Source organism: Rhinoderma darwinii, chromosome 2, assembly GCF_050947455.1.
Source record: "Rhinoderma darwinii isolate aRhiDar2 chromosome 2, aRhiDar2.hap1, whole genome shotgun sequence".
Lineage (NCBI taxonomy): Eukaryota > Metazoa > Chordata > Amphibia > Anura > Rhinodermatidae > Rhinoderma > Rhinoderma darwinii.
In genome coordinates this window covers 303936191-303964030 of record NC_134688.1, presented here as the reverse complement: position 1 = coordinate 303964030, position 27840 = coordinate 303936191, and the positions used below count along the sequence as shown (strand labels likewise).

Genomic DNA, 27840 nt, shown 5'->3' with positions numbered 1-27840 from the left:
GTGTGGGAATCCAGGAAAGTTCCTTCAAGCTGCTCACCAGGTGGTACCGCACTCCAGAATTTCACCAAAAAATTAACCTCCTTCTAGATAAGCACTGCTGGAGATGCATGGGAAATATAGGCTCGTACCTACATATTTAGTGGGAATGCCCTCTCATTAAGCCCTACTGGTGAGAAATTATTAACAGTATATTCTGTCTTACCGGACGGAAAGTTCCTTTCCCCCTGCAGTAATCTTATCACGGGAACGCTCGCAAACAGCCTTCCAAGAAAAGACCAAAAAACAACCTTTCCACCCATTTATTAACAACCACCAAGTGGTTAGTCCTCCAGTGCAAAGGCATTACCCCCCCTCCCCCCCCCCCCAAGCTATGAATGGATAGAGAGAGTTAACAATATTTGCGGAATGGAAGAATTGGCCAGTTGGGTTGATAAAACAGTTTGTCACCTGGTTGGCCTGGAGAGAACAGACTTCGATATTTCTGGTATGATCCTTCTGTTTTACCCCTGCCCCTTACCTCCCACTTTGCTTACCCACATTAGTGGTTAGTCGATCTCTTGGAACTCTGTATATAGTTAAAGTTAACTTTTCTGTTGATAGATCTGTATCAGTACTAAACCACTTATCCGATTTTGCTACCCTTATAATATATGGCTCAATCGAATGATACCGTTACATGCATCACAGGGTTGCAACCCTGGCTTTTCTTCTGATTTATCTGTGATATCCATTTTATGCAAAGTGATTTATTTTAGGTTATCCTTCTAATGTGCTATTGAAAATTCTTTAATAAAAACAATCTACTTTGCTGGAATTGTAATACACTGCAGATTTTCTGCCCACAGAACCGGGCGGAAAATCTGCTTCGTGTGAACATACCCCAACTTGGATGTACTTTCACAAAGAAAATACCACTAAGGTCATAATGTCAACAGTAATCACTGGTTCTCATGGCAACAAATACTGGAAAAGTGCTCGGCTTCATCCAGTTATAATGGGAGTAGGTGTTACATGCAGATTTGATTCGGAATTCCCCCTTGTAAAGTGTGAAATCCAAAGTGAAAATCCACATCTGAACATGCCTGGAATTTGAAAATATGCAGAATGCTCCGATTGTTATGAAAATCTTCTCCGCTGCATGTGAATGGGGTTATGAAAACTCCATACACTTGTACTCCCAGTAATAGGAGCTGCCGCCAATTTTCATATATAAATGAAAATCTAGTCTAGATACGTTTCAGAATTAAGAAAAAAAACAAAACCACTAGTTGCAAAGTTTAACAAGCTAGCTTACAACTAAAATATTCACCAATAAAAATAGGAGAATGAAACGTGCACTAAAAATGTGATCTTTATTGTAACTTTTATACAGACCTGATAATCAAGTGCAGAATTCAGATCAGACATCCTTTGCCACAAATGTGACATTGTCTGGGCAAAACATCGGATATGACTGGAAACACTAATTCAGTAAAACAAATCTAGCATGCTGTATTTGCAGAAACAGCACATACAAGCACAAACTGCTAATCTGAATGATTCACTACTAGTTAACATTTACTATCCTCGTCACCATAGTAGAACAAAATTCCTCTACACATACTATTTTTTACAGTTAAAGTACTTTAATCTAATAATGCATGGTGTGTGAAGACTCAGATTCCACTGCACAGTCAGCCATAAATGGCCACACTGTACGGCCATAGTAACCTGGGCATATGTATTCATACCAAGTTACTGCTTAAAAGGTGGGCTCTGCCTGAGACTCCTTGGTAATGGATAAGTAAATGCAAAATCACACTGCTCATAGACCATTGTTAACTAAACGTTGTTAAGCGGTAAACATGAGAAGTGTTTGGTACTTTACTAGAGAACATTAAAGTCTATGTAAACCTTTGAAAGGCAAACTTTTTTTTTTTTAATAAAAAAGGGGTATCAGTGCATTGTGTAACTTTGTAAATACCTTTGCTATTCACTGAAATAAATCAGTTCCGTGGACCCTAAGGGGTCAGTATTCTGGGATCCTACGGGTTTCAGATATGCAGGCTCTACCTGTAAACCATCACATTTAAGTTCATAACTTAGATGTGATAGTTTACAGGTGGATCCTGCGTGTCAGAGACATCCTGGTTCAGTCAGGTCTGCGAGACTGATGGATTCAGTGAATATTCTCTATACCGAGCAGCTGTATCTCAAGTAAAGAATTTAATAAAAAGTATTCATAGTTACACAAAAACACAGATCCATATATCTCTATATGCTTTCAAAAGTTTACATAGTCATTAAGAATTGTAGTGACATAAAAGGCATGAATTCAAAACCACAGTACTAGCACAGCAGTTGGTAGCTAAACTGCCAGCACTAATAGTGACCTGAGTATTGTAGCAAGAGGCATCAGTTCTTTTGTCCCATCAGTAGTTTAGAGGGTTACACAGATGTGTAACAATAAACGTGTGCTCTAGTAGGAAGCAGAGGTTGGGAGAGAAGATTAGGTGAGATGAGGTCACTGATCTTCTGAGGACTCTGCTGTGCCCTCTTCATCCGCCTGAGAAGACAAACATTTCATTTAGTCACATTTACCATATATTTTAATTATGGAATATTTATCTGTTATCAAAGCAAAACTTGCTAGAAAGCACAGGAAAAAAACCAAAAACAACTTTAGAAATCAAAGCAGTAAACATACTGGGGTGAGTTTATTAAAACTGGTGTTTCATACACAAGTCTTAATAGAATGAAAAGACGGTGTAAACTGACACTTAAGGGGCAAAAGCTTCCTCATAAAAGATGTTGCATAATTTGGCCAGGCCAACACCCTTCAGCTCAAAAAACCCCATACTACCTCAGTGCCCTTCTCTCCTTCTGCACCACTCGTACAAGGTCCTGATGCCAGGTAGCATCTGGTCCTTATATGCAACGCAGCACTTTAAGGTAATCAGTGCTATATCACGTAACATCCTGACTGTACACGGTGTTGGGACCTTGTATGAGCAAAACTATAGTAATGAGGACGCCGGAGGGGCTTGTTTTTTAGTTTTTTTTAAACTGTTCACATGCAGCTCTCTACATTGCTATGCTCCATAGAGTGAAATCCTCCTAGATGGCATAGATTGGCACTATTTTTTTTTTACAGCAGTTCTCTGCCGTAAATAAAGTTGTCGGGCTATGGTGAACACAAAAGCGGAAAGGGTGGTGCAAAAAGGGCAGAAGCCGCAATTTGCGGCCTGTTACTATTCCATGTGATACATATTGTTTTTATTTATACAGCAGATTCCATCATGGCTGACTAATCTTTTATGCTGATCTAGGTATTTAATTATATTATTGCCTGTCATTTTCTATGCATATTGATATTCTTTTCTCATTGTCTAGCACTAATTTAGCCAAAGGATTGTCATAAATAACCTGCATCACTGCAATTCTATCAAAACGGAGTGCCAATCAATTGTCAGGGAACTAGAACACAAAGTATTTTGTATAAGGAATCCTATTGTTCATTTATTGGATGAAAAAAACTATAAAAATACCATCTGAATAGGAGCTGTAGACAGATGGATTCATTTTTTTTTTTTTAATCAACGCTTTTTGGAAGGTGGATTCATTTTTTATTTTAAATGGAGCAATAAAAGCAAAAATTGGTTGTTCAAAACACACCAAAATATTTTACAATTTGACAGAATGTGATGAACTTCTACAGTTGCTTACCTGCTTTTTAGTAGTTTTAACACTTCCTTTTCCACTTTGAGGATTCTTAAAATAAAAAACATTAAACCGGTCAACTTTTTTTTATTCAATCAGAATATATTAGTTTTCAGAACCAATCAAAACAGACAATGCAATAAACCCGATAACCCCCCCCCCCCTCCCCCACCCAGTTCTGTTCCAGGTATAAATTTAACACGCATATTAAATACAATATCATTAGGTGGTTACCACACCAGGTAGGAATTCAAAGGTCACATTCACATAAATCGAAGATACACATCATGAATACTTTCACATTTCAATATAAAGCCCATTCGTATAGAACCCAATCCCCAGATACCAGTAACATTTCCCCATCAGTTTCCTAAGATCAGTGTCATGAGTGAGTTACATATCCTGCCGCTTAGTAACGAAGTATTCGCTAACCCAGGCGTATCCAACCACGGCTGCCACAGCTTTTCAAATTTTTGAGGTATGTTTTGTTTACAAAATATGGCCTGTTCATTCAACATAACATTTACTTTTTCAATGAATTCAGCTTAAGCCCTTATTCACACGACAGTGTTTCACTGCCGGGTGACGGCCGTTCATAAAATCGGCCGTCACACGTCTGCAGTAGCAGCAAGACCGCTAATGGGGCTATTCACACGACAGATTTTTTGACAGCCCGGGAAATCTGGCCATCAAAAAAAAATGGGACATTCCCTATTTTTGGCCGTTTACCCGGCCACCACTGGAATGTGTCCCGAGTGATGGCCATGTATTCTGTCGCTCTTTGCTCTCTCTCCTAGTGCAGAGTGCATCTGAGGAGGAAGGTCTTTTTTGCTCCCTGTAGGAGTCGGAATCCCCAATCCCCGGCCGGGGATTCAACTACAGGAGGAGTGACTACTGTCCATATGTGGACACAGCGACGTCACTCACTTCTGAAGCGGAATCCCCGACCCTATGGCCAGGGTTTCCGCTACAGGAGAAGTGAGTGACTACACTGTCCATATATGGACATTTAAAGAGGCTCTGTCACCAGATTTTGCAACCCCCGTCTCCTGTTGCAGCAGATCGGCACTGCAATGGAGAGAAGAGTATAGTTTTTTTTTTTTTTTAAACGAGCATTTTTGGCCAAGTTATGACCATTTTTATATTTATGTAAATGAGGCTTTCATAAGTACAACTGGGCGTGTATTGTGTGTACATCTGGGCGTGTTTACTTCTTTTACTAGCTGGGCGTTGTGAATAGAAGTATCATCCACTTGTCTTCACAACGCCCAGCTTCTGGCAGTGCAGACACACAGCGTGTTCGAGAGATCACGCTGTGACGTCACTCACTTCCTGCCCCAGGTCCTGCATCGTGTCGGCCACAGTTGATTCTGCAGCAGCATCAGCGTTTGCAGGTAAGTAGCTACATAGACTTACCTGCAAACGCCGATGCTGCTGCAGAATCAACTGTAGCCTCTGGTGCCGATGTGTCCTCGCTCGTCCGACACGATGCAGGACCTGGGGCAGGAAGTGAGTGACATAACAGCGTGATCTCGAGAACACGCTGTGTGTCTGCACTGCCAGAATCTGGGCGTTCTGAAGAGAAGTGGATGATACTTCTCGTCACAACGCCCAGCTAGTAAAGCAAGTAAACACACCCCGATGTACGCACATAATACACGCCCAGTTGTACTTTAGAAAGCCTCATTTACATAAATATAAAAATAGGCTATAAGTTGGCCAAAAATGCTAGTTTTTAAAAAAAAACAAAAACGTTACTGTAATCTACATTGCAGCGCCGATCTGCTGCAATAGGAGATAGGGGTTGCAAAATCTGGTGACAGAGCCTCTTTAAGTCAGTGACTTCCCCTGGAAGGGGGGGGGGGCTGGGTGGCATTATCTACAAAGGGCTGTGTGTGGCAACAAATTGAAATGAAATTCATCCTATTTTAAAATGGACAGGGAAAAACAAAACAAAAAAAAAAAAAAGAAGATGCAACACGGGTCAAAATCGGCCATTAAAAAACGGCAACACGGCCCGGAACGGATGCAAAACGTCCGGGAAAAACGTCCGGTTTTATCAGCCGACACTCGGACCCTGTCGTGTGAATGAGGCCTTGGCATTCAATTGGATACAATCGGTATTGCCGTCTATTAGCTTCCTAGCTACATAAAGGAGATGTCCCACCGCCGTTTTACCCTGAAATTCCACAAGGGTGTGAATTCTGTGCAATCAGTAATATTTCTCATTTGCTTAAGCTTGTCCCAGACCTTCTGGATTAGTTGCACGGTCGATAACCTTGGCCGTCTCGAGCCAAATCCCCCCCCCCCCCTTTCCAAGACTGTCAGCAGTGACCCCCTACCAACCGATGGTGTCAGAACTGCTGCAGACACTCCTTCAGCCTTCTAACCCCCCCCCCCCCCCCCCCCAGCCCTTCAAATGTCAGCCATGTGCTGCTAAATAATGTAATCAGGAGTTTGGCAGAGCCAGTCCACATTGGACCTTTGTAGTACTTCCAAACAAAGTCTCAGGTGCTCTTTTCTCTAAAAAGAGATCTAACAGATTCCATAAGATACACATTTTAAAGGGTTTTTCCCATCTTTATAAATAGATTAATTTAACTCAAGCTTGTAAAGATATGTATTTTTTAATTTGTTATTTTTCAAAAGCATTTACTTTTCCCGTTATTTCATGTTAAATTTTTATCTATTTCTTGAATGTTATTTGTTTCCTAGGAATCTGGCCACCTGTGCTTTCCTTTAGCGGTGGCCACACTTGCGCAATGACATCCTCTCAGTCCTTAGGACCTCTCGTGTGGATGCATCAGGGGTCGGCTCCAGCTACTGCATAGTAGACGTGAGTTGGGGCGGGTGTTCAGGTGGTTGAAAAGAGGGTGGCCTTGTTCCAGCGAGTGGGGTGTAAGGAGCTGATCAAGAGGGGTGGTGCTGTGAAGAGTTGTTACGGGGGGGGGGAAATGCAGCTTATCGCTGGGGTTTGCAGTGAGTGGCGTGGGTGAATTGAGATTCAAGGTGTTACTATAAAACTATCTAGGGAATGGGGGGGGGGGGTGTTTAGACTCAAAGCTTACCATGCCTGGTTGAGACGATAGTTCTCCTGATGCTGCTAGAACTAGATTATCTAGCAACGTTGGGAGCGCGCACAGGGCAGAGCGGCTTGATTGACAGCCACTCATGCCCCTTTTATAAAAGAACCAGCACTATCAAAGTTATCAAGGTGGAAGGAATTTCGTAAAAATTTTAATAGATTTACAATTTAATTTTGTATTAGGATGAATTATAAAAATGCATATGACTTAAAGACTCAGGCCACTTATAATATGGTGACAATCTCCTACATAAGGAGATGGGCGCTATAATGCAGGTGGCAGCAGTGCTTTTTATAAAAATAAAAAAACTATTATCACCACATTAGCAATTTTAGCTTTATGCTAATGAGTTATCTTAATGCCCAAGTGGGCATGTTTTTACTTTAGACCAAGTGGGCGTTGTGGAGAGAAGTGTGATGCTGACCAATCCGCGTCACACTTCTCTCCATTCATTTAGTCAGCGCATAGGGATCCTTTTAGATCGCTATGTGCCAGCTTATACGAACACATTAACGATACTGAAGTGTTTAGACCATGGATAGACATTCCACAGGATGTCTATTCACAATCCGACACTTCGTTAATGCTTCTGTGGTAGTTACAGCAGAGCAAGCGTAATCTCGTGAGATCACGCTGTAAATGACAGGTTACAGCGAGATTACGCTTGCTCTGCTGTATTTACCACAGAAACATTAACAAAGTGCCGGGATTGTGAATAGACATCCCGTGGAATGTCTATTCATTGTCTAAACACTTCAGTATTGTTAATGTGTTAATATAACACAGCACATAGAGATCTAAAAGGATCCCTATGCGCTGACTAAATGAATGGAGAGGAGTGCATGACGCTGATTGGTCAGCATCACACACACTTCTCCACACCACCCATTTGGTCTAAAGTAAAAACATGCCCACTTGGGCATTAAGAAACTCATTAGGATAAAGCTAAAATCGCTAACATTGTGAAAATATTGTTTTTCTAAATAAAAAGCACTGCTGTCACCTACATTACAGCGCCCATCTCCTTATGTAGGAGATAGGGCACTTATGTGGTGACAGAGCCTCTTTAACTTGGGAATAAGCCTTTAAGAGGGAGCCACACTGGGGAGTTGTGTAACACAAGAGTTGCTGCATTAGTACCATCTTTATCAGATTGACTTGCCCAGTCACTGAAAGATACAATATACACCAGGCTGCCACCTTAAATTTCTGAAGCAAGTGTTGGAGGTTCAAATCCTCAAGTTCTCCTACAGCCGCTGTGACTTCAATTCCCAAATATCTAAATTTTCCAACACATGGGACGGTTACTCTATATTCCACTACATGTCTTATAGGGTTCTCCGGTAACCGGGCAGATGTGCCAGACAGTGCCAAAGTCATCAATGCCATAGCAGCAGACAGGAACGGACCTGTGTCCCCTAGAAAGTGCAGGGCATCATCAGCATATAAAGCAGTCTTATTGTCCACCTCTCCATATTTGAATCCCTGAATATCTTAAGACAACTTTGTCTGCCATAGAGCCTTTGGTGGCAGACTTAGAGGGGACAAAGGACATCCCTCTAACGTTCCTCGGGATAGTAAGCTTTTAGACATGCCTCCGCTGGCTCTAATATGGGCCTGGGGCCTCAAATTCAACACCTTAATCTAGGAGAAACACCTGGGCCCTACATCCCATCCCTTGCCACAAGTAGTTCCATTCTATGCTATCGAATGCTTTAAAGAGGCTCTGTCACCACATTATAAGTGGCCTATATTGAACATGATGTGATCGGCACTGTAATGTAGATTACAGCAGTGTTTATTTCGAAAAATGATCATTTTTGACGGAGTCATGACCTATTTTAGCTTTATGCTAATGAGTTTCTCAATGAACAACTGTGCGTGTTTTACTATGATCAAGTGGGCGTTGTACAGAGTGTATGACGCTGACCAATCAGCATAATACACTTCTCTACATTCATTTACTCTGCAGATAGCGATATCACTATGTGCAGCCTCATACACACTATAACGCTACTAATGTGTCCGGACAATGAATATACATTACCACCAGCCAGAACGTGAGGTGTATTCATTCTCCTGAACACTTCTGTAGATTGTGATTTACAGCACAGTGAGATCTCGCTGTGAATGACAGTTTACAGTGTAATCTCGCGAGACTACGCCTGCTATGCTGTAACTCACAGACTAATAAAGGCTTCTGGTCTGCCAGCTATGGAAGGCAACTAGGTTCTGCCAGAGGCAGGACCTGATATGCCTCCTGTCAGTGTGAAACTGACAGGTAAAATACCCTGCAATACATAAGTATTGCAGGGTATGTGCACACGATAACTGCAATTTAGTCTGAAATTCAGTAGCTGTTTTCTCCTGAAAAAAGCTCCGTAATTTCAGACGTAATTGCATGTACTCGCGTTTTGCGGGGCGTCTTTTACGGATGTAATTTGGAGCTGTTGGCATCACTGAAAAACGGCTCAAATGACATCCCAAGAAGTGTCCTGCACTTTTGACGAGGCTGTAATTTTACGCGCCGTCTTTTGACAGCGACGCGTAAAATGACAAGTCGGCATAGTACATTGTAAAGCCCATTTAAAATTAGTGGGCAGATGTTTGCCGACGTATTGGAGCAGTTTTTCCAGACGTCTGAAAATAGGTTGTGTGAACCCAGCCTAACAACGATCCAACAATTGGATCTTCAAGTCCCTAGAGGGACTTTTTTTTTTAAAAAAGCCCTTTCACTTATAAAGTCTATTAGAAAAAAATAAAATAAATAAACTATGCATAAGTGGTATAGCCACATCCGTAACAGCCTGAGCTATAAAAACAATGTTATTTATCCTGCACTGTGACCACCATGAAAAAAACGAAAAAAACAAAACAGGAATTTCTATTTTTAGTCACTTCAGCTCCCAAATAATTGCATAAATAGGGATCAAAAAGTCATATGTACACAAAAATTGTACATATAAAAACTAGTTTGTTCCGCAAAAACAAGCCCTCACAGCTTTACCGTGATTTTATCGTGCAAACTCCGTAAAACAAAAAACCTATATACATATGGTATCGCATCGACCCACAGAATAAATTGAATATGTCATTTATAGCACACTGAGCGCCATAAAAAAAATATAAAAGTTTTGACAATCTAATTACACTAAATTCAGCAAAAAACCTATGGGATCAAAATGCTCACTATACCCCTAGACAAATTCTTTTTAGGGCTGTAGTTTCCCAAAATGGGGTCACTTCTGGGGGTGTCCACTGTTTTGGTCCCTCAGGGTCTTTGCAAACGCGACATGACACCCGAAAACCAATTGAGTAAACTTGAGCTCCAAAAGCCAAATAGTGTTTGGCTGTATCAGAACAGCCGTTTGTTACCACATATGGGGTATTGCCGTAATCAGGAGAAATTGCTTTACAAATCTTGGGGCACTTTTTTTTATTCCTTGTAAAAATTGTTCATTTTTAAGTTTTATTGGAAAATAAATTGATTTTTACGGACTAATTCCACTAAATTCAGCAAAAAACCTGTGGGGTTAAAATGCTCACTATACCCTTTGATGAATTCCTTGAGGGGTGTAGTTTGCCAAATGGTGTCTTTTTGGGAGTGTTTTGGCACTACAAGACCTCTTCAAACCTGACATGGTGCCTAAAATATATTCTAATAAAAAGGAGGCACGAAAATCCTCTAGGTGCTCCTTTGCTTCTGAGGTTTGTTCTTCAGTCCATTACCACACTAGGGCCACATGTGGGATATTTCTAGAAACTGCAGAATCTGGGCAATAAATATGGAGTTGCATTTTTCTGGTAAAACCTTGTTACAGGAAAAAATTTATTTTCCAACAATTTTTTTTTTTAAATTTCCTCTACTTCCTGTGAAACACCTAAAGGGTTAAGAAACTTTCTAAATGCTGTATGGAATACTTTGAGGTGTGCTGTTTTTAAAATTGGGTAACTTATGGGGGTTTCTAATATATAAGGCCCTCAAAGCCACTTCAGAACTGAACTGGTACCTCTAAAAATAGGTTTTGGAAATTCTTGAAAACGTGAGAAATTGCAGCTAAAGTTCTAAGCTTTGTATCGTCCTAGAAAAATAAAAGGACTTTCAAAAAAACTATGGCAACAAAAAGTAGACATATGGGAAATGTTAATTAGTAACTATTGTGTGTGGCATTACTTCCAAGCAGATACATTTAAATTTAGAAAAATGCTAGTTTTTGCTAATTTTCTCTAAAGTTTGTTGATTTTCACAAACAAATACTGAATTTATTGATCAAATTTTTCCACTAACATACAGTACAATATGTCAAAAGAAAACCATCTCAGAATCACTTGGAAAAGTAAAAGCATTCCCAAGTTATTACCACATAACCTGACACGACAGATTTGAAAAAAATTGGCTGCGTCAACAAGGCAAAAACGGGCTCAGTCCTGAAGGGGTTAATGTCCAACTGGTCGCGTTTTTCCTTCTTGACCAAGTGGGCGTTGGAGAGAAGTGTATAACGCTGATCAATCAGAGTCACACTTCTCCGTTTATTTACCCTTTCTGTAGGAATGGCAAAAATTAGTTCAGATGAGTTTCTCACTAATGGCAATATCCACTGGGCAGCCTGGGGGATTAAGGTACCTGCCCTCAATTGAAAAAAACCACAGGTGTAGCCCGTTGTGCAATTGCACACCACACCTTCAAAAGAGCCTGACATGATGTGAAACTTTGAGGAGATGTATTGGGGAAAGGATAGACTGCCCTTCAAGTTCATAAGAGACTCATCTACCGATAGCTTTTGGCCTGGGGTGTATAATTTCAGAAATGACTCCGATAGGAGGGAGATAAGGGGTCTCAGTTTGTTCAGGTGATCATAGCCTGGGTCACTTCCAGAGGTAGCGTAAAAACGTAAAAAATGGCTTGGTCATTAAGGGGTTAACAATTAGCCAAGTGCCTAAAACATTAACCTCAGACCGTTGTGGGGATCCATCCTCAAGCAATTAGTGATCAAAAATCCAAGGTCTTACTATGCCAGCCATATATATTGGTCTGTTGGACAATAAGTTCCAGGACCTGATCGCCTATTAACTAATTAAAATTATAGAGGGCAAAAAAAATTGGGAGATGCCTGGAGAGGCTTAAAATGGCACAATTTGGGGCAGGGGGGGGGGGGGGGGTTGGGGAGAGACTGCAGGATTCCACATTGAAGGACGGACTACATTAATAGGCCCTGCCTCTGACAGTTCAACTGACAGCTGCATCCACCACCATAGGGCTGGGTGGTCAAGTGGCAGAAGCAGAACTTGTGTCGCTTACTGAACGAACTTCTGCTCCTGACGCAGTATCCATATAGCTGCACAAGCTGCAGGAACACAGCAAGGCGTTCATTTTTCGCTACTTTAAAGTTTTGTTTTTTCTTATATAACATTAAACAAAAAGCAAAAAAGTTTATGGTAAACCACAGCCAATACCTGTAAAAATAAAAAAATAATTAAAAATTAGTAAATAGATCACAGGCAAATATATATGTGGTGTTTTTCAGTCTGATAACACAATATTTGAAGCAGTATATTTCTTCACATTTGAAGTACAGTGAGGGGGGAGCACAAATCCTGTGCTGTATTTACCAAATGTGACTTGTCACTGATAGGTATATCAGTGACCATATGATCAGGGACCAATTATAACATTCCCTGATAAGTTTCTTCTTACAGGCAGAGCGCCTTGCATTCACAGTGCATGCATGCGCCATTTTGGTTTACTCCCGGCAGGTTGGGGGGGCGATCGATGTCCTAAAAAATTTATTTTCATCTCCTCTCAAACATTCATGGTGAGAGGAGATTTTTTTTTTCACTTTTCACTGCATTGTAACGGAGAACGCTGGTATTCGTTGAATCCTGGCGATTGGCGGTTTGTGGACCACAAACAACGGTCCCCCGTCAGTGCTCCAACTCTGATAGGGGGACTAATAGAATGTGAAAAAACTAAATATTTAACAAAAAATTTGTAATTTAAGCGCCCAAAAAAAAAAAACGACCCTTTTCCTATTTTTCCTCTAAAGTAATGTAAAAAACAAACAAACTGGTATCACTGCATCCGTAAGTCCAAACTAATAATATACATACAAATACACACATACATATATTATATATGCAATTGTTTAACTGGCAAGGTAACACACACGCACACTAAAGCAAAGTTGACATTTTTAGCACAAGGTGAAAGCTGTAAAAGCGAAACCCAAAAAAAAGAGGATTTAGTTTCTTCCAATTTCAGCCGGCAAAGAATCTGTTTCCCAGTACATTATATGATACTTTAAATAGTGGCAATAGAAAGTACAACTCCTTCCACAAAAAAAAAAAAAAAATAATCCTTCACACCACGTGCAATTACAATTATTACAGAAATTTGCATCATTTAGAGTGGAAATCTACGCCAACTTCTGTCTGCCATCAAATTCACTCAGTGGCGCATGGTTAGTGACAAATAAATGAAAAGGCATGCAGTACTTAATAGAAAAGCTGGAGTAAGGAGCGACAAATTTACAAATATGAAACAGCAGTCTTATTAAATTACCCCTTTTGTAATCACAAGAGATGCAGAGATTTTGCCGTGCCTATTGAAACCTTCCAACTGGACTGAGAAGGCCTCAGCTATTCCTATCAGACACCAAGTCTTGTATGTATTTTCTAATATACCTGATTAACATTTCTGATACGCTGTTAGCCCAGATACAACATGAAGACTGCAGAAACTTGACTGATCATGTATAGAGAAGGTGAAAGGTCTAAACAAAGAAACCGGATTTGATTCCACCTAGTATGACTCACCTTGGTATTTGCATTAGTCTTCTTTGTAGTACCTTTGGGACGACCACGTGGACGCTTTGTAGTGGGAGAACCACTTGGCTCCTGTACACAGATGAATGTAAATGCTTAGACAATTCAATGGCTATAGATGAATCATGCACCAGAACCTGCAGTGGTCTACCAATAAAGCATACAATTCTGCTGTCAAATGCAGAGAATGGAATGCCACACTTTATCCAGGGCAAAGGATTTTCAATACAGCCCACGGCAGAAAGATACACTGGAAAGAACTACTTGTTGGTACTCAAATGACCATTTAGGGCAACATGCACACGATGCGTATTACATGCAGATTTGCTGTACAGATTTTCCTGTGGCAAACTTGCTGCATATTACAGTTCCAGCACAGTAAATTTCAAATAATTTGTCCGCTCATAGATGGACCTGCGATTCGCACATTTTAAAATCCGCAGCACGTTAATTTATCTTGCGTTTGTCTGAGTGGTGTCTGACAAGTTTATAGAAACGTACCGAAATCCACACCTAAAAATGCAGTATTAAATGCGGATTTTACCTGTGGAAATACGTGTTTCGTTACCTGTGTCGTTTTGATGCGGATTTTCCGCATCAAATTACACAATGTATGCATGTATCCTAAAAGCAGAAAACGTTTTTTTTTGTTAGCATAGAACATCTTTCTCACTGCCAAAGATGCAGGGTGCTCAAGTCCAGTTACTCTTTTAGGCTGGATTCACACGAGGTCATTAAGTCAGTAATGGACGGACGTATTTCGGCCGCAAGTCCCGGACCGAACACACTGCAGGGAGCCGGGCTCCTAGCATCATAGTTCTGTACGACGCTAGGAGTCCCTGCCTCGCTGCAGGACAACTGTCCCGTACTGTAATCATGTTTTCAGTACGGGACAGTAGTTCCACGAAGGCAGGGGCTCCTAGCGTCGTACATAACGATGATGCTAGGAGCCCGGCTCCCTGCAGTGTGTTTGGTCCAGGACTTGTGGGCGAAATACGTTCCGTCCATTACGGACGTAATGACCTCGTGTGAATCCAGCCTAAAGAGCAAGATGTCTCATTAGGTCAAGTAACACGTTCCTCTTAGGGTATGTTCACACGGCAGCCTCCGTTACGGCTGAAATTATGGAGCTGTTTTCAGGAGAAACCAGCTCCGGAATTTCGGACGTAATGGCAAGTGCAGGCGCTTTTCGCTGCTTCCATTACGGCCGTAATTGGAGCTGTTTTTCCATGGAATCAATGGAAAACGGCTCCAATTACGTCTCAAGAAGTGACAGGCACTTTTGACACGTGCGTCTTTTAAAAAATGACCGCCGGCACAGAACGTCGTAAAGCCCATTCAAATGAAAGGGCAGATGTTTGCCGACGCTTTGGAGCCGTATTTTCGGACGTAATGCGAGGCTAAAACGCCAGAATTACGTCCGTAAATAGGGTGTGCGAACCCAGCCTAAGTCTTTCAAGCGAATATTTAAAATGTTATATACCCAAAAAACTACAAAACTATCGTTCTTTGCATTGAATCAGCATAACTAAACTTAACTGTATTGAATGGTCTTACCCTTTCCTTTGAATCACTGTGTACCTGGGGAGGGGAGGACGATTTAGTGGCTTTGCTTGAAGTCTCCTTAGTAAGAGAAAACGGGGTAAAATCACCAAAGTAAAAAGTATGTTTACACAGTTGTAGCACATAAAACAGCAGACGTCTTTCATTAAGACTGGCACATCATGGGTTAGATCCGCTAATGCAGCTTAGTTACAGGGGTATGTTCACACAGGGCAGATATGCTGCAAAAGAGCACACAGCATATCAGTCCTGGCAGCCGCAGGGAAATTCCAGCCAAAAAGCCGCACAAAATTGTGGTGCTTTTTCGACCTGAATGTCCGCTGCAGAACAAAAAAAAAAAAACACGTTTCATACTTACCCTCTGACGACCTGCAGACCAGCCTCCTGAGACATTTCATCCCATGGGATCGCTACAGCCTGTGATTGTCAGAGCAGTCACATGGGACAAAACATCATCCCAGGAGGTGTGGACAAGAAGCACAGAATTCTGGGTAAGTATAAGACATTTTTCCAAGTTGCATTTCGGGTCAAATTATGAATGTTTTTTTCTTTGCATTTTTTTCTGCAGCGTGTGGATTGATTCTTATCCACTCTGCTACGATATGCTGTGGACTTTCTGCAATAAAATTGGTTGCAGAAAATGCGCAGTGTTTACACTGCGTGTGAACATAGCCTAATACACCTGTGTAAAAGTTCAGACATATGGCTGAATAGAAGATGAAATATGGCAAACCTGGGGGTCTTTATTAGGCCACCATGCCATTACATTTTAGAGGGCGATGGAATGACAGAGGGGGCTGCCCCCTCTTTAATGGCATAGACGCTGATTGAAGTCTCGTCATTCTGGTCTGCCAAGAGCTGAGGAATGAGCGTGTTTGTGTGCACATGCTTGAACAGCCCCGAGCTGCGTGCACACACACACACACACACACACACACCTCTCCAGCTCTTGCTGTGACAGTCCGTAGCTGATTGGACAGTTGCCAATAACACGCCCCACTGCTAGTTCGGGCAGTTATTTAAATATCGGGCGCCAAATATAACAGCAGTGATATCTAAATAACAGAGGAGGATAGTAAACATGTTTAAAGTGCCCCAGGGTTTGTGCAGCCCTGCCTATTACACGCTGCACATGTATGGGCAGGTGAAAGGTTCTCTTTAAAGCTAAATGACTTCTAAAAAGCAAAAACATTTTTTTTTAGTGATACAGCTTCTGTGTATTCTGTACACATAAAAGCTGCAATTCTTGTTTACATCTAAGTTAATCAACTTACATGTGATGGAGATTAGGTAAATCCTGAGTCAGAGACACATACCTGTGGCTTTTTTCTGGGACGACCTCTACCTCGTTTTTCAGTGTCCTCTGTAGAAGCCCCTTTTGTAGCAGCCTTAGCCTTGGAGTCACTCATGCTGACTTCTGCAAGAGATTGTATAATGTAAAGTCTGGAATAAGGCACTATTCACATCTGCTCTACAATTTCCATTATTTTGCTTTATTAGAGGAACAACAAAAGGGAAAAACAGAAGCCATCAAATGACAAACGGCACCTGACCAAACCCATTGACTAATGAGTTCGGCCATTTTGCCAAAGAAGCGCTGCATGCTGCACTATTTAGCCCAGCAAATATAATAGTCTGCAACGGAGGCCCTGAACGCAGCGCCTCCAATGTAGATGTGAACAGGGCCTTACAAGATGTTTCATATTACATGGGGTTTGTTGTAAAAACAGTCTTTGTAACACACTGGTAAGGCAAATCCTATTATGCACCACCTCAAGATGCTGCCTTTTATATAGGATCATAGTTCAATGCCAGATTAATAGGACATTTCCTGACAGCCCAGAAAGCTGAAGGCAGTAGTGGATCCAAGGATACCACAGAGAACGTCAGCATAGCAGAGTTAGATTGGAAACACATGCATATTCTATCTAATTACTTACACCATATTCAGACCCACCTCCCACAGTTTAAGAGATCTGATTTTCTTGTAACTTGGCAGCATTTACCGAATAGAGAACTAAGTTGAAGTTCAGATATAAAGTAGTAGCTGTACTTCATCCACTTGGCAACTTTAACAAGGCCAGCATGCTCAAACTCTAGACTTATCACGATTAGATGGTTTAAGTGTATACAATCACCTGTCTATATTCAAGGGCTATTCATTTTCAAGTTTGCCAAGACAAATTGTGTGAATAAACAGCCCACAATAAAACAAAGGCGATTTAGCATACATGTTATCAGTGCTTAAAGGGACAGTCAGGATTTTATTTAATATGATATTGACTTTATTTAATTTTCTCACTTGGCTCATGTTCCTGTCAGTAGCTCCTCCTTGGGTACATTTCACAGCGTTCACCGTGCGAGTTCGATAATGGTATATTGTAATAGCTTGGACTTTTACTGACCAAGCAATACCAATTTTGTGTATTTTTTTACATTACTTTAGAGAAAAAAATGTGAAAAGGGTTTCTTTTTGGACTTTAAATATTTTTTTTTCCACTAATAACTACTTTTGTTTTTACATATTTTCTTAGTCCCCCTAGGAGACTTGAACCAGCGATCGTTAGATCACTGGTAGAATACACTGCAATACTAATGTATTGCAGTATATTGTCATTTTTACATGTTCCTGTGACAGCTGTTTCTGTCCGTTAGTCCCGGGTGTCAGCTGTAATAGACAGCTGACACCCACAGCGTATGGCGCGGGCTCAGCGTGTGAGACGCTCCATATATCACCTCCAACACCACGACATGCTGTTAAGTCATGGTGTGAAGGGTTTAATGTGCAGTGGATGGTGCAGAGTGAAAATTACAATTGCCGTTGTAGTGCACTATATGTTGTGCCACAAATACCTCAAAATATTAACCGGGTTCTCCCGGGTATGGTGATGCCATATCGGTGGACGTAAACGGCTGGTTGGGCACGCTGTAGGGCTCAGAAGGAGGGAGCGCCATTTGGCTTTTGGAGCGCAGATTTTGCTTGGTAGAAGCTTTGGCGTTTTGCTGGTATTTCAGTTTATAATGTTGGGGCACATGTAGGCTGGGCAGAGTACATCAGGGGCATAATAATAGGGTATAATAATGGGGTAAATAAATAATAATCTGCAGATATGTGGCCAGTGTCGCACTGATAAATGGCGCCCGATCTTATCCGATTTTGGAACACACTGCACATTTTGCATCGCCATATTCTGGGAGCTGAAACATTTGTTTTTTTAACCGCCGGAGCCGTGTGAAGGCTTATTCTTTGCAGGACAATCTGTCATTTACATTGGTACCATTTTGGGCTACATGCAAAAGAACTGTTTTTCCATTTTTGGGCAAGCCAGGTGACCAAAAACCATCAATTCTGACAATGATTTTTTACAGTGTTCACCCTGGGCTATAAATGACCATTATACTTTATTCTGCGGGTCGATACGATTACGGCGATACCATATGTATATAGTTTTTTTTTTATGTTTCGCAGCGTTTGCGCAATAAAATATGTTTTTCAGTCAAAAAAAACTGTAAGGGCTTGTTTTTTTTGCGGGACGGGTTGTAGTTTGTATCGGTAATATTTTGGCGTACATGCGACTTTTTGATCACTTTTTATTGTATATTTTGGGAGGGGTGGTAACCAAAAAAGTGATTGACATTGTTTTTAGTTTCTTTTTTTGCGGTGTTCCCCGTGCAGGAAAATTATAGTTTTATAGTTGGGGTCGTTACGAACGCGGTGATACCAAATATGTGTACTTTTTTTATGTGTTCGTTTTTTTCCTATAAAAAAAGACTTGCTATAGGAAAAAAAACAAATATGCAACTCAGCTCTCTACTCACTGAAATATCTCAGAGATGAACAACCGGAGCAGGTTAAAAAAAAAAAAAAAAAAAAGAAGAGGTGAAATCCTCACCACAAAACTCTTTATAGGAAAAAAAGCAGGTCACTTAACTTATTTTTATACTTTTTTTCAAAACCTTTTTATTCTTTTTTTTTACTTTTTTCACTTGTCCCACTAGGGGACACTTAGACTTGCAGCTTTGATCGCTGCTGGAATACATTACACTACACACGTAGTCTAATGCATTCCAACTGTCATTGTGACGCAACAGTCACACTGACAGGAAGCCTACGACGACCAGCCTCCGGGTGGTCCTCATAGGCTTCTGTACATGGCAGCCCGGAAGCCATTGTCTGGCGTTCGGTTGCCATGGGTACCATCGCCAGCCCCCGTGACTTCACGTGGGGGCTGTCGATCGGCGCGAAACTTAAATGTGGCGATGAAAATCGAACGCCGCAGTTAAGGGATTAACTGCCGAAATCAGCGGCGATGGGCCGCTGATCGGCAACGGGGAATGCAAGGCAGACACCCTGAACAGTTAACCGCCGCTGCGGTGTAACGCCGCGCGACGGTTAACTGTCAAAGCACTGACATAACTGCACGTTGAGGTGCACAAAGTGAATGCACACAAATAAATCTCGATACATAAAATACACATTCGGTATTGTCACGACTGTAATAACACATTTATAATGTCATTCATGTTTACGCTGTTACAAAATAAACACAACTTTTTCACTTAACCCCTTAATGACCAGCCTATTTTAAACCTTAATGACCAAGCTATTTTTTACGTTTTTCAATCGTCGCATTCCAAGAGCTATAACCTTTTTATTTTTGCGTCGACATAGATGTATAAGGTCTTGTTTTTGGCGGGAGAAGTTGTATTTAACCCCTTAATGACCGCCGATACGTGTTTTTACGGCAGTCATTAGTGGGCTTTATTCTAAAGCGCCGCCAAACTACGTCGCTGCTGTAGAATAAAGTAAACAGAGCAGGGAGCCGTGAAATCTCCCTGCTCTCAGCTGCCAGAGGCAGCTGAGGGCTGGGGGCGTCCCTGCTCTGCCGGGTGAGATCGATATTAGTATCGATCTCACCCGTTTAACCCTTCAGATGCGGTGCACAATAGCGAGCACCGCATCTGAATGGTTTTGGAGAGAGGGAGGGAGCTCCCTCTCATCTCACTGACACCCGGCGATAAAATCGCCGAGTGTCTGTGTCTTCTATGGCAGCCGGGGGTCTAATAAAGACCCCCAGGTCTGCCTGGAGCGAATGCCTGCTAGATCATGCCGCAGGCATGACCTAGCAGATGCCTGTCCGTTTTAAACGGACAGGCAGTAATACACTGCAATACAAAAGTATTGCAGTGTATTATAATAGCGATCGGAGGATAGTGAAGTCCCCTAGTGGGACTAGTAAAAAAGTAAAAAAAGTTTAATAAAGTTAATAAAAAAAAAAGTGAAAAAAAAAAATGAAAAACCCAGCTTTTCCCCTTACAAAATGCTTTACTATTAAAAAAACTACAATAAAGCAAAAAAGTTACACATATTTGGTATCGCCGCGTCCGTAACGACCCCGACTATAAAGCTGTTACATTATTTAACCCGCACGGTGAACGTCGTAAAAAATAAAATAAAAAACAATGGAAAAATTGCTGTTTTCTGTTAATCCTGACTTTAAAAACATGTGATAAAAAGTGATCAAAAAGTCACATCTACTCTCAAATGGTACCAATAAAAACTACAAGTCGTCCCGCAAAAAACAAGACCTTATACAGCTATGCCGACGCAAAAATAAAAAAGTTACAGCTCTTTGAATGTGACAATGTAAAAATGTAAAAAATGGCTTGGACATTAGGGCCCAGAATGCAAGCAGGGGGAAGGGGTTAATTGCACCATTTTGAGGTACATATTATTTATTGATTAAAGAGGCTCTGTCACCAGATTTTGCAGCCCCTATCTGCTATTGCAGCAGATCGGCGCTGCAATGTAGATTACAGTAACGTTTTTATTTTTAAAAAACGAGCATTTTTGGCCAAGTTATGACCATTTTTGTATTTATGCAAATGAGGCTTGCAAAAGTACAACTGGGCATGTTGAAAAGTAAAAGTACAACTGGGCGTGTATTATGTGCGTACATATGGGCGTGTTTACTACTTTTACTAGCTGGGCGTTCTGATGAGAAGTATCATCCACTTCTCTTCAGAACGCCCAGCTTCTGGCAGTGCAGACACAGCCGTGTTCTCCAGAGATCACGCTGTGACGTCACTTTCCCAGGTCCTGCCTCGTGTCAGACGAGCGAGGACACATCAGCACCAGAGGCTACAGATGATTCTGTAGCAGCATCGGCGTTTGCAGGTAAGTCTATGTAGCTACTTACCTGCAAACGCTGTTGCTGCTGCAGAATCAACTGTAGCCTCTGGTGCCGATGTGGCCGCCAATGCAGGACCTGTGAGTGACGTCACAGATCTGCACTGCCAGAAGCTGGGCGTTCTGAAGAGAAGTGGATGATACTTCTCATCAGAACGCCCAGCTAGTAAAAGTAGTAAACACGCCCCGATGTACGCACCTAATACACACCCAGTTGTACTTTTACTTTTCAACACGCCCAGTTGTACTTTTGCAAGCCTCATTTGCATAAATACAAAAATGGTTATAACTTGGCCAAAAATGCTTGTTTTTTTAAAAATAAAAACGTTACTGTAATCTACATTGCAGCACCGATCTGCTGCAATAGCAGATAGGGGTTGCAAAAATCTAGTGACAGAGCCTCTTTAACGTTTAACTTTTTGGGGGGGGGGGGGGGGGAATAGAAAAAAACCTGAAATTTCACCACTCTTTTTTGCGTCCTAAACCTACGCCGTTTACCGTGTGCTATAAATGACACAATAACTTTATTCAGTGGGTTGTTGTGATTGCAACGATACCAAATTTGTATAGTTTTTTTATGTTTTACTACTTTTACACAGTAAAAACGCTTTTTTTTTTCAAAATTGTTTGTGTCTCCATATTTGAAGAGCCGTAACGTGTTTATTTTTTTTGGCAGATGCAATTGTAGGAGGGCTTTTTTTTGTGGGAAGTACCATTTTGGAGTAGATGCGACTTTTTGATCACTTTTTATCACATTTTTTTTTTTTAAGGCTAGATTCAAAGAAAGCAGCAATTTTAACATGTTTTTTTCGACGTTCACCGTGCAGGTTAAATGATGTAATAAGTTTATAGTTGGAGTCTTTTTTTTTGCGGGAAGACTTGTAGTTTTTCTTGGTACCATTTTGGAGTAGATGCGTTTTTTATAAAAAAAAATTACGGCTTTCACCGTGCGGGTTAAAATTTTTTATCGATTTATAGTCGGGGTCGTTACGGACTCGGCGATACCGAATGTGTAACTTTTTTACTTTATTTTGTTTTTTTAATAGTAAAGCATTTTGTAAGGGGAAACGGTGGGTTTTTCATTTTTTTCCACATTTTTTTTTTTTTTTTAATTAACTTTAAACTTTACTAGTCCCACTAGGGATTCTCCGATCGCTATTATAATACACTGCAATACTTTTGTATTGCAGTGTATTACTGCCTGTCCATTTAAACTGGACAGGCATCTGCTAGGTGATGCCTCCGGCATGATCTAGCAGGCATTCGCTCCAGGCAGACCTAGGGGCCTTTATTAGGCCCCCGACTGCCATTGGAGACAGACACTCAGCGATCTTATCGCCGGGTGTCGGTGGGGTAGAGGGAGCTTCCTCCCTCTCCAAAACCACTGATGCGGTGCACGCTATTGCGCACTGCATCTGAAGGGTTAAACGGGTGAGATCGATACTAATATCGATCTCACCCAGCAGAGCAGGGACGCCCCCAGCTGCCTCTGGCAGCTGAGAGCATGGAGATTTGATGCTCCCTGCTCTGTTTACTTTATCCTGATGCAGTGCCGTAAAAATGCATATGAATCAGAATAAAGCCAGTTAGTGGCTGCCGTGAAAAGGCGTATTGGCGGTCACTAACGGGTTAATGTGAGGCACGAAAAATTATTAGTTTTGAGCCTCCATTTATTAGAGATACATACATGCAAAAAACAAAACAAAAATAAGTTAAAAAAGGTACACATTACTCACGAAGATGGATCCCCTCAGATCAGGCCCTAAAAACTCATATTATAATAAAGTGTAATAAGGGAATGGCAAGTCATAAATACATGTAAATAGTGGATAAAACAATCCACAATAATAAGTCAAGAAAAGTGGTTAGAAAGCAAGTTGAAAAGTAGTGAGGCCTACAGACCAGAACAATGAGGGGATCCTAAACCCAAACACGTGTTTCACATGAAGCCCCCAGAAGAAGCTACGTTGAAACATGTTTGGGTTGGGTTCCCCCCATTGTTCTGGTCTGTAGGCCTCACTATTTGACTAGGACTCTAACAATTTTTCGTCACTTATTTTGTGGAATGATTTAGCCAATATTTATGCATATTTACATGACTTACCATTCCCTTATTACACTTTATTATAATGAGGTTTTAGGACCCGATCTGTGAGGGGATCCATAATTATGGTTAATGTGTATCTTTTAACATGTTTTTTTTTTTTTTACATGTATGCATCTCTAGTAAAGTTATATTTGGTAGCAACTTTCCGGTGTGGTTCTTTGTATGTGGTCATATTCTGGTGACAGATCAGTGAAGATTGTTATATGCGCGTATATTGGCCCAATTGTATTAGCTGGTGTTATACAGTGGGTGATAGGTAGATGTCTGAAGTCAGCAGGATTTATAGTGTGTAGGGTCATGTGGGCGACTAGGGCATGCAAGATATGGGGTGCATGCTTATCGGATGAGTGAGGCGTGCCCAGCACAGTCACCTTTACTGCGTTCTTGACAGCTGTATAAACGAGTCTGGGTACGGTCACAGGCTGATTGTGGAGAATTCCATGGAAATTAAACATCACTGCATTAACACCTTTTAACCTATGGCACGATCTAACGGTTTCAACAACAATTAGTTCTATCAGTAGGAATATTTATTAGACATTTACAATTTTTTCTCTAAGGGTCCGATTACATGGCCGACGTGAGCAGCGTAAACGAGCATTGATCAACAAGACAGCTCGTTGATCGGCGCTCACAAGGAGTTGTGTTTGGGGAAGAGCACACGTTACCATGCTCGCGCGTCCTCATACATTTCGATAACGTAGGCAGCACGTCACCCTGTTTACACGGAGATGCTGTCGACAACGATAGTCAGCTGATGAACGAGCAGTTACCCTGTTCACACAATAATTGGCCTGTGTAAAAGGGCCGTAAGCGCAGAGGGATCAAGTTTTTTTCCTAAAAATTACACGCTTGGCAAGCCAAAGAACGACGACCCTAGAGATTATTTTGCCTATACTGAAACCTATGAATCCATGCACAAAATAGTTGAACACTTGTCAGAGAGAATATATGTTACAACTGGATTAGACCAGATGGAAAATTGTTTCCCACTGTACACCGATTCAAAAGGTGACCAATGGATCCCTTCAGTCAGCGACTGACAGAACAGAATCATGGATTCAGTTATAAACAGAAGCCATATCTGCCGTGTGACCATAGCCTTACGATTATACGTTTTATGCCAATTCTATTCGATTTCTGAACATGTATTTTAGGAATAACAGCTCACAAAAACGCAATAGAGCTTTGTTTAAAGGCTATGGACACCTGGGAGGGTTTACAGAAATGCATGTACTTTCAGATAAATAGGACTTTTGAAACGGTTTTCTGAAACGTTTTCCCGTTTAGCTTCTATGCATCATAGTACTGCAAATAGAAGACGCAGAATCCTGTGCTCTGCTGAATCCATCCAACACTGTTCTGTCTGATCATTCTTTAGTGGCTACTGCCGGGCGATCATCTAAGATCACTCCTGATCAAGTCGCAGATCAACCTTCACTTGATCAGAATTGAGCTCAGATAATCGCCGAGGTGCAGGTATGAGCCTCTAGAGATCCAGCCATAGAACCAACTCTTCTACATGCATTTCATAAAAAAAATTAGATAAAAATGTGCAGATTTTCTTCTTTGTGACTGTAATTACGGACCCATTCACTTCTATTGGCCACAGACTCCGTCCCGTATATTTACGGTAAGGTGTCCACACCGTAGAAAGCCGCCACAAGAGATAGGACATGTCCTACCTTTTGCTTTTTATGAACCCTGCTTCCTTACATTGTACAGGAGCACAGGCCAAAAATGCAGGTGGCTGTCCATGAGCATCTGTGCCCACAATCACGGGCATGGCCGTGTGCATGAGGCCTAAGCCTGTGGTCTTCTTACATATGGATTCTTCTAAACTTAATGGGGGAGTTCCGTTCACATCCGCATCAAAGGCTCCATTAGGGTACGTTCACACTCTTAACCAAAAACGTCTGAAAATACGGAGCGGTTTTCAAAGGAAAACCGCTCCTGATTTTGACGTTTAAGCCACTCGCGTTTTTTGCGGCTGTTTTTCTATAGTCAATGAAAAGGAGGCGTAAAAAAACGCCCCGTCGTAACAGAATGCCGTATTTCCCATTGAAATCAATGGCAAGATGTTTGTAGGCATTCTGCTTCCGATATTTCAGCCATTTTTCGGGATGTTTACAGCCCGAAAAACTGCTGAAAACTAAGTGTGCACATGCCCTTAGAAGCCTCCATCACAGATTTCGTAAAAAAAAAATATATATATATTTTTCCAGCCTCATCTACACGAGTTTTTTTTCTGCAGGGCGCTATCAGGGTTTTTATAACTGATGGCACCCGGACACATTCATTTTAAAGTAGACCATGCACACTTCCGTTGTTTTAACAGAACCGTGTGGCCATTCTGTCAAAAACTGGCGAGAGTAGGACCAGTCCTATTTTTGACGGAACAGTCTCAGACTTTTCATTGATTTGGTCCGTGAAACAATGGACTGTACACGGAAGCCATCCGTGTGTGGTCCGTGTTTCACGGATCCGTCATTAATGGCCGTACGACGGCCAATGGAAGTGTACGTTCACATCTGCGTCAGGGCTCCATTCTGTCGGAGCAGAGCCCTGACAAACAGAAACCAGGTTTCCGTTTCCAAAGCAGTTGACGGTACTGGTGCCAATGGTTTCCGTGTCTCCGTTGTGCAGGAGTTCCGTCATTTCGATGGAATAGCGTAGTCTACACCATTGATTCCATCAAAACCACGGAACCCTTGCGCAACCGAGACAAACTGAAACCATTGGCACCGGATCAGTCACCACTGAAATCAACGGTGATGGAAACGGAAGCCTATGGTTCCTGTTTGTGTCAGTCAGGGCTCCGTTCGAAAATTAACGGAACGTGGGAACGGAGACCAGACACATGTGAAATCAGCCGAAGCTCACAATCTGGCACTGCCACTTTGTTTTTCTGTGCCTATGAAGGAACCTGAACTCAAGAAGATGCCACCTAATGTTCAAAATTCTATGAAAGTTAAAAGCAGCGACCCAATGTTTCTACAGCTACTTTTTGCGCAAACTAGTTTGGATAAATCTCTCCAATCCCTAATATAAGGCGGAAGGATTCTCCCTCACCGGAGACCAGCACTATCTCACCAACGATAAGATTACAATTCAATAGTCACGTCCCCAAGTTACAACTGCCCTCGTAGCCAGAGTGACCGGAATCCATGCTCGGCACTCACTCGTCTCCCGCGCTCAATGCTCTCCCGTCCTGCCAGCACACAAGATCTCAGTCTCCCCATGATATCGGCAGGACACACGGGGTCCCATCCTCACAGGGATAATGAGCCGCTACCCCCACTTCATGGAGCTCAGAGCGACCATACACGGCGCCGCCAGCTTTACCCGTGTGCGATGTATCCACGCTATGCCCGGAGCTCTCCTATAGAAACAAAACCCCATCTGCCATTAGCGCACGTCGCACATGGCATTGTACTGCGCCCTTAGAAAAGACCCACCTTGTTACGAGGAGCCCGTGCGCACACCACTTACCAGGGACCTGTGCCGGAAAGGACAATTACCCCTTCCCTCCCCCGCTCCTATATTTATACTATCAGAGCAGATTAAAGGCTCGGGAGGGCGTGTTTGTGTCCAGGCGATGTCATCTGGTGGGAGGGGACGTACAATTCAAAGGAGAGAAAGGCGTCGTCTAATCCTCCGCCCTAACCTGTGATTATTATCATCATCATCATTTTCTTAGTCCCAGCGTAATACGGGACGGCTTCTCCACAGACATGCAGGGGAGGTGATGGTTGGAAGCGAAATATTTACCTCAGAGCCGCCCACCACAATGGGGGACCCGACCTCTATTTATCCTGGGCTATAACCTAGCGCCTTGTATGTATAGACAGTGGCCATGTGGTGACGGCCCTGCGTCCCCGAACTACTATATACAGCATGCAGTACATGGCGCAGGGGCACTGCTAGCGTCTTAAAGGGAATGTGTCGCTAGAAAAATATTTATATTTTTTTAGTTAAACTGTTAGTCAATAAATGATTACACATTGTTCTAATTTTTTTAATTTTTTCACAAGTCAGGAAATATTATAAATTATATTCTAATTTATAACATTTCCATGTGCTGGTCACTAGAGGGAGCAGTTCCCAAAATTGCAGCATTGGCATGTGGTAAAGCAACCTCATTGCTTTATACCGCAAATTTGGAGTAGACACACTCGCGTGAGTGTCCTCACAGAATCCCCCCTCCTTTATCCTGGCTAGTATCAGGAGAAAGGAGGGGCTTGAATGCTCAAACCTTCTACACTGTGTGCCGCCATTTTTTTAGCGGATGCACAGTGTAGGAGGATTAGATACAGTGTAATCACACAGTATAACACGAACATACACAAACATGACATACACAAACATAACTT

The 27840-nt window shown here is 41.8% G+C and overlaps 1 protein-coding gene across 6 annotated transcripts; it reads right to left on the bottom strand.

Moving 5' to 3' along the window:
• Window positions 1-1350: 1350 nt before the first annotated feature.
• On the bottom strand, window positions 1351-27347 carry HMGA1 (high mobility group AT-hook 1). Of its 6 annotated transcripts, none has more exons than XM_075850613.1 (6): window positions 27239-27347; window positions 16487-16587; window positions 15165-15230; window positions 13599-13679; window positions 3706-3750; window positions 1351-2545 (listed from the first exon to the last, which is right to left on the bottom strand). In XM_075850613.1, exons 2-6 carry the CDS (start codon window positions 16577-16579, stop codon window positions 2504-2506), a joined length of 327 nt encoding a protein of 108 aa, XP_075706728.1. In that variant the 5' UTR covers window positions 16580-16587; window positions 27239-27347; the 3' UTR covers window positions 1351-2503. The 6 variants fall into 6 exon arrangements, with proteins under 6 accessions (XP_075706728.1, XP_075706725.1, XP_075706727.1 ...); XM_075850610.1 differs by lacking the exon at window positions 27239-27347 and adding an exon at window positions 27135-27174; XM_075850612.1 differs by lacking the exon at window positions 27239-27347 and adding an exon at window positions 26960-27066.
• Window positions 27348-27840: the final 493 nt, after the last annotated feature.

Coding starts and splice junctions, on each gene's coding strand:
- HMGA1 (XM_075850610.1), bottom strand. CDS start 27,159: ATGATGATGATGATAATAATCACAG. Junction 15,231..16,486: donor GTCCCAGAAAAAAGCCACAG/GTATGTGTCTCT, acceptor TCTCTTACTAAG/GAGACTTCAAGCAAAGCCAC. Junction 2,546..3,705: donor TTAAAACTACTAAAAAGCAG/GTAAGCAACTGT, acceptor TTGTCTTCTCAG/GCGGATGAAGAGGGCACAGC.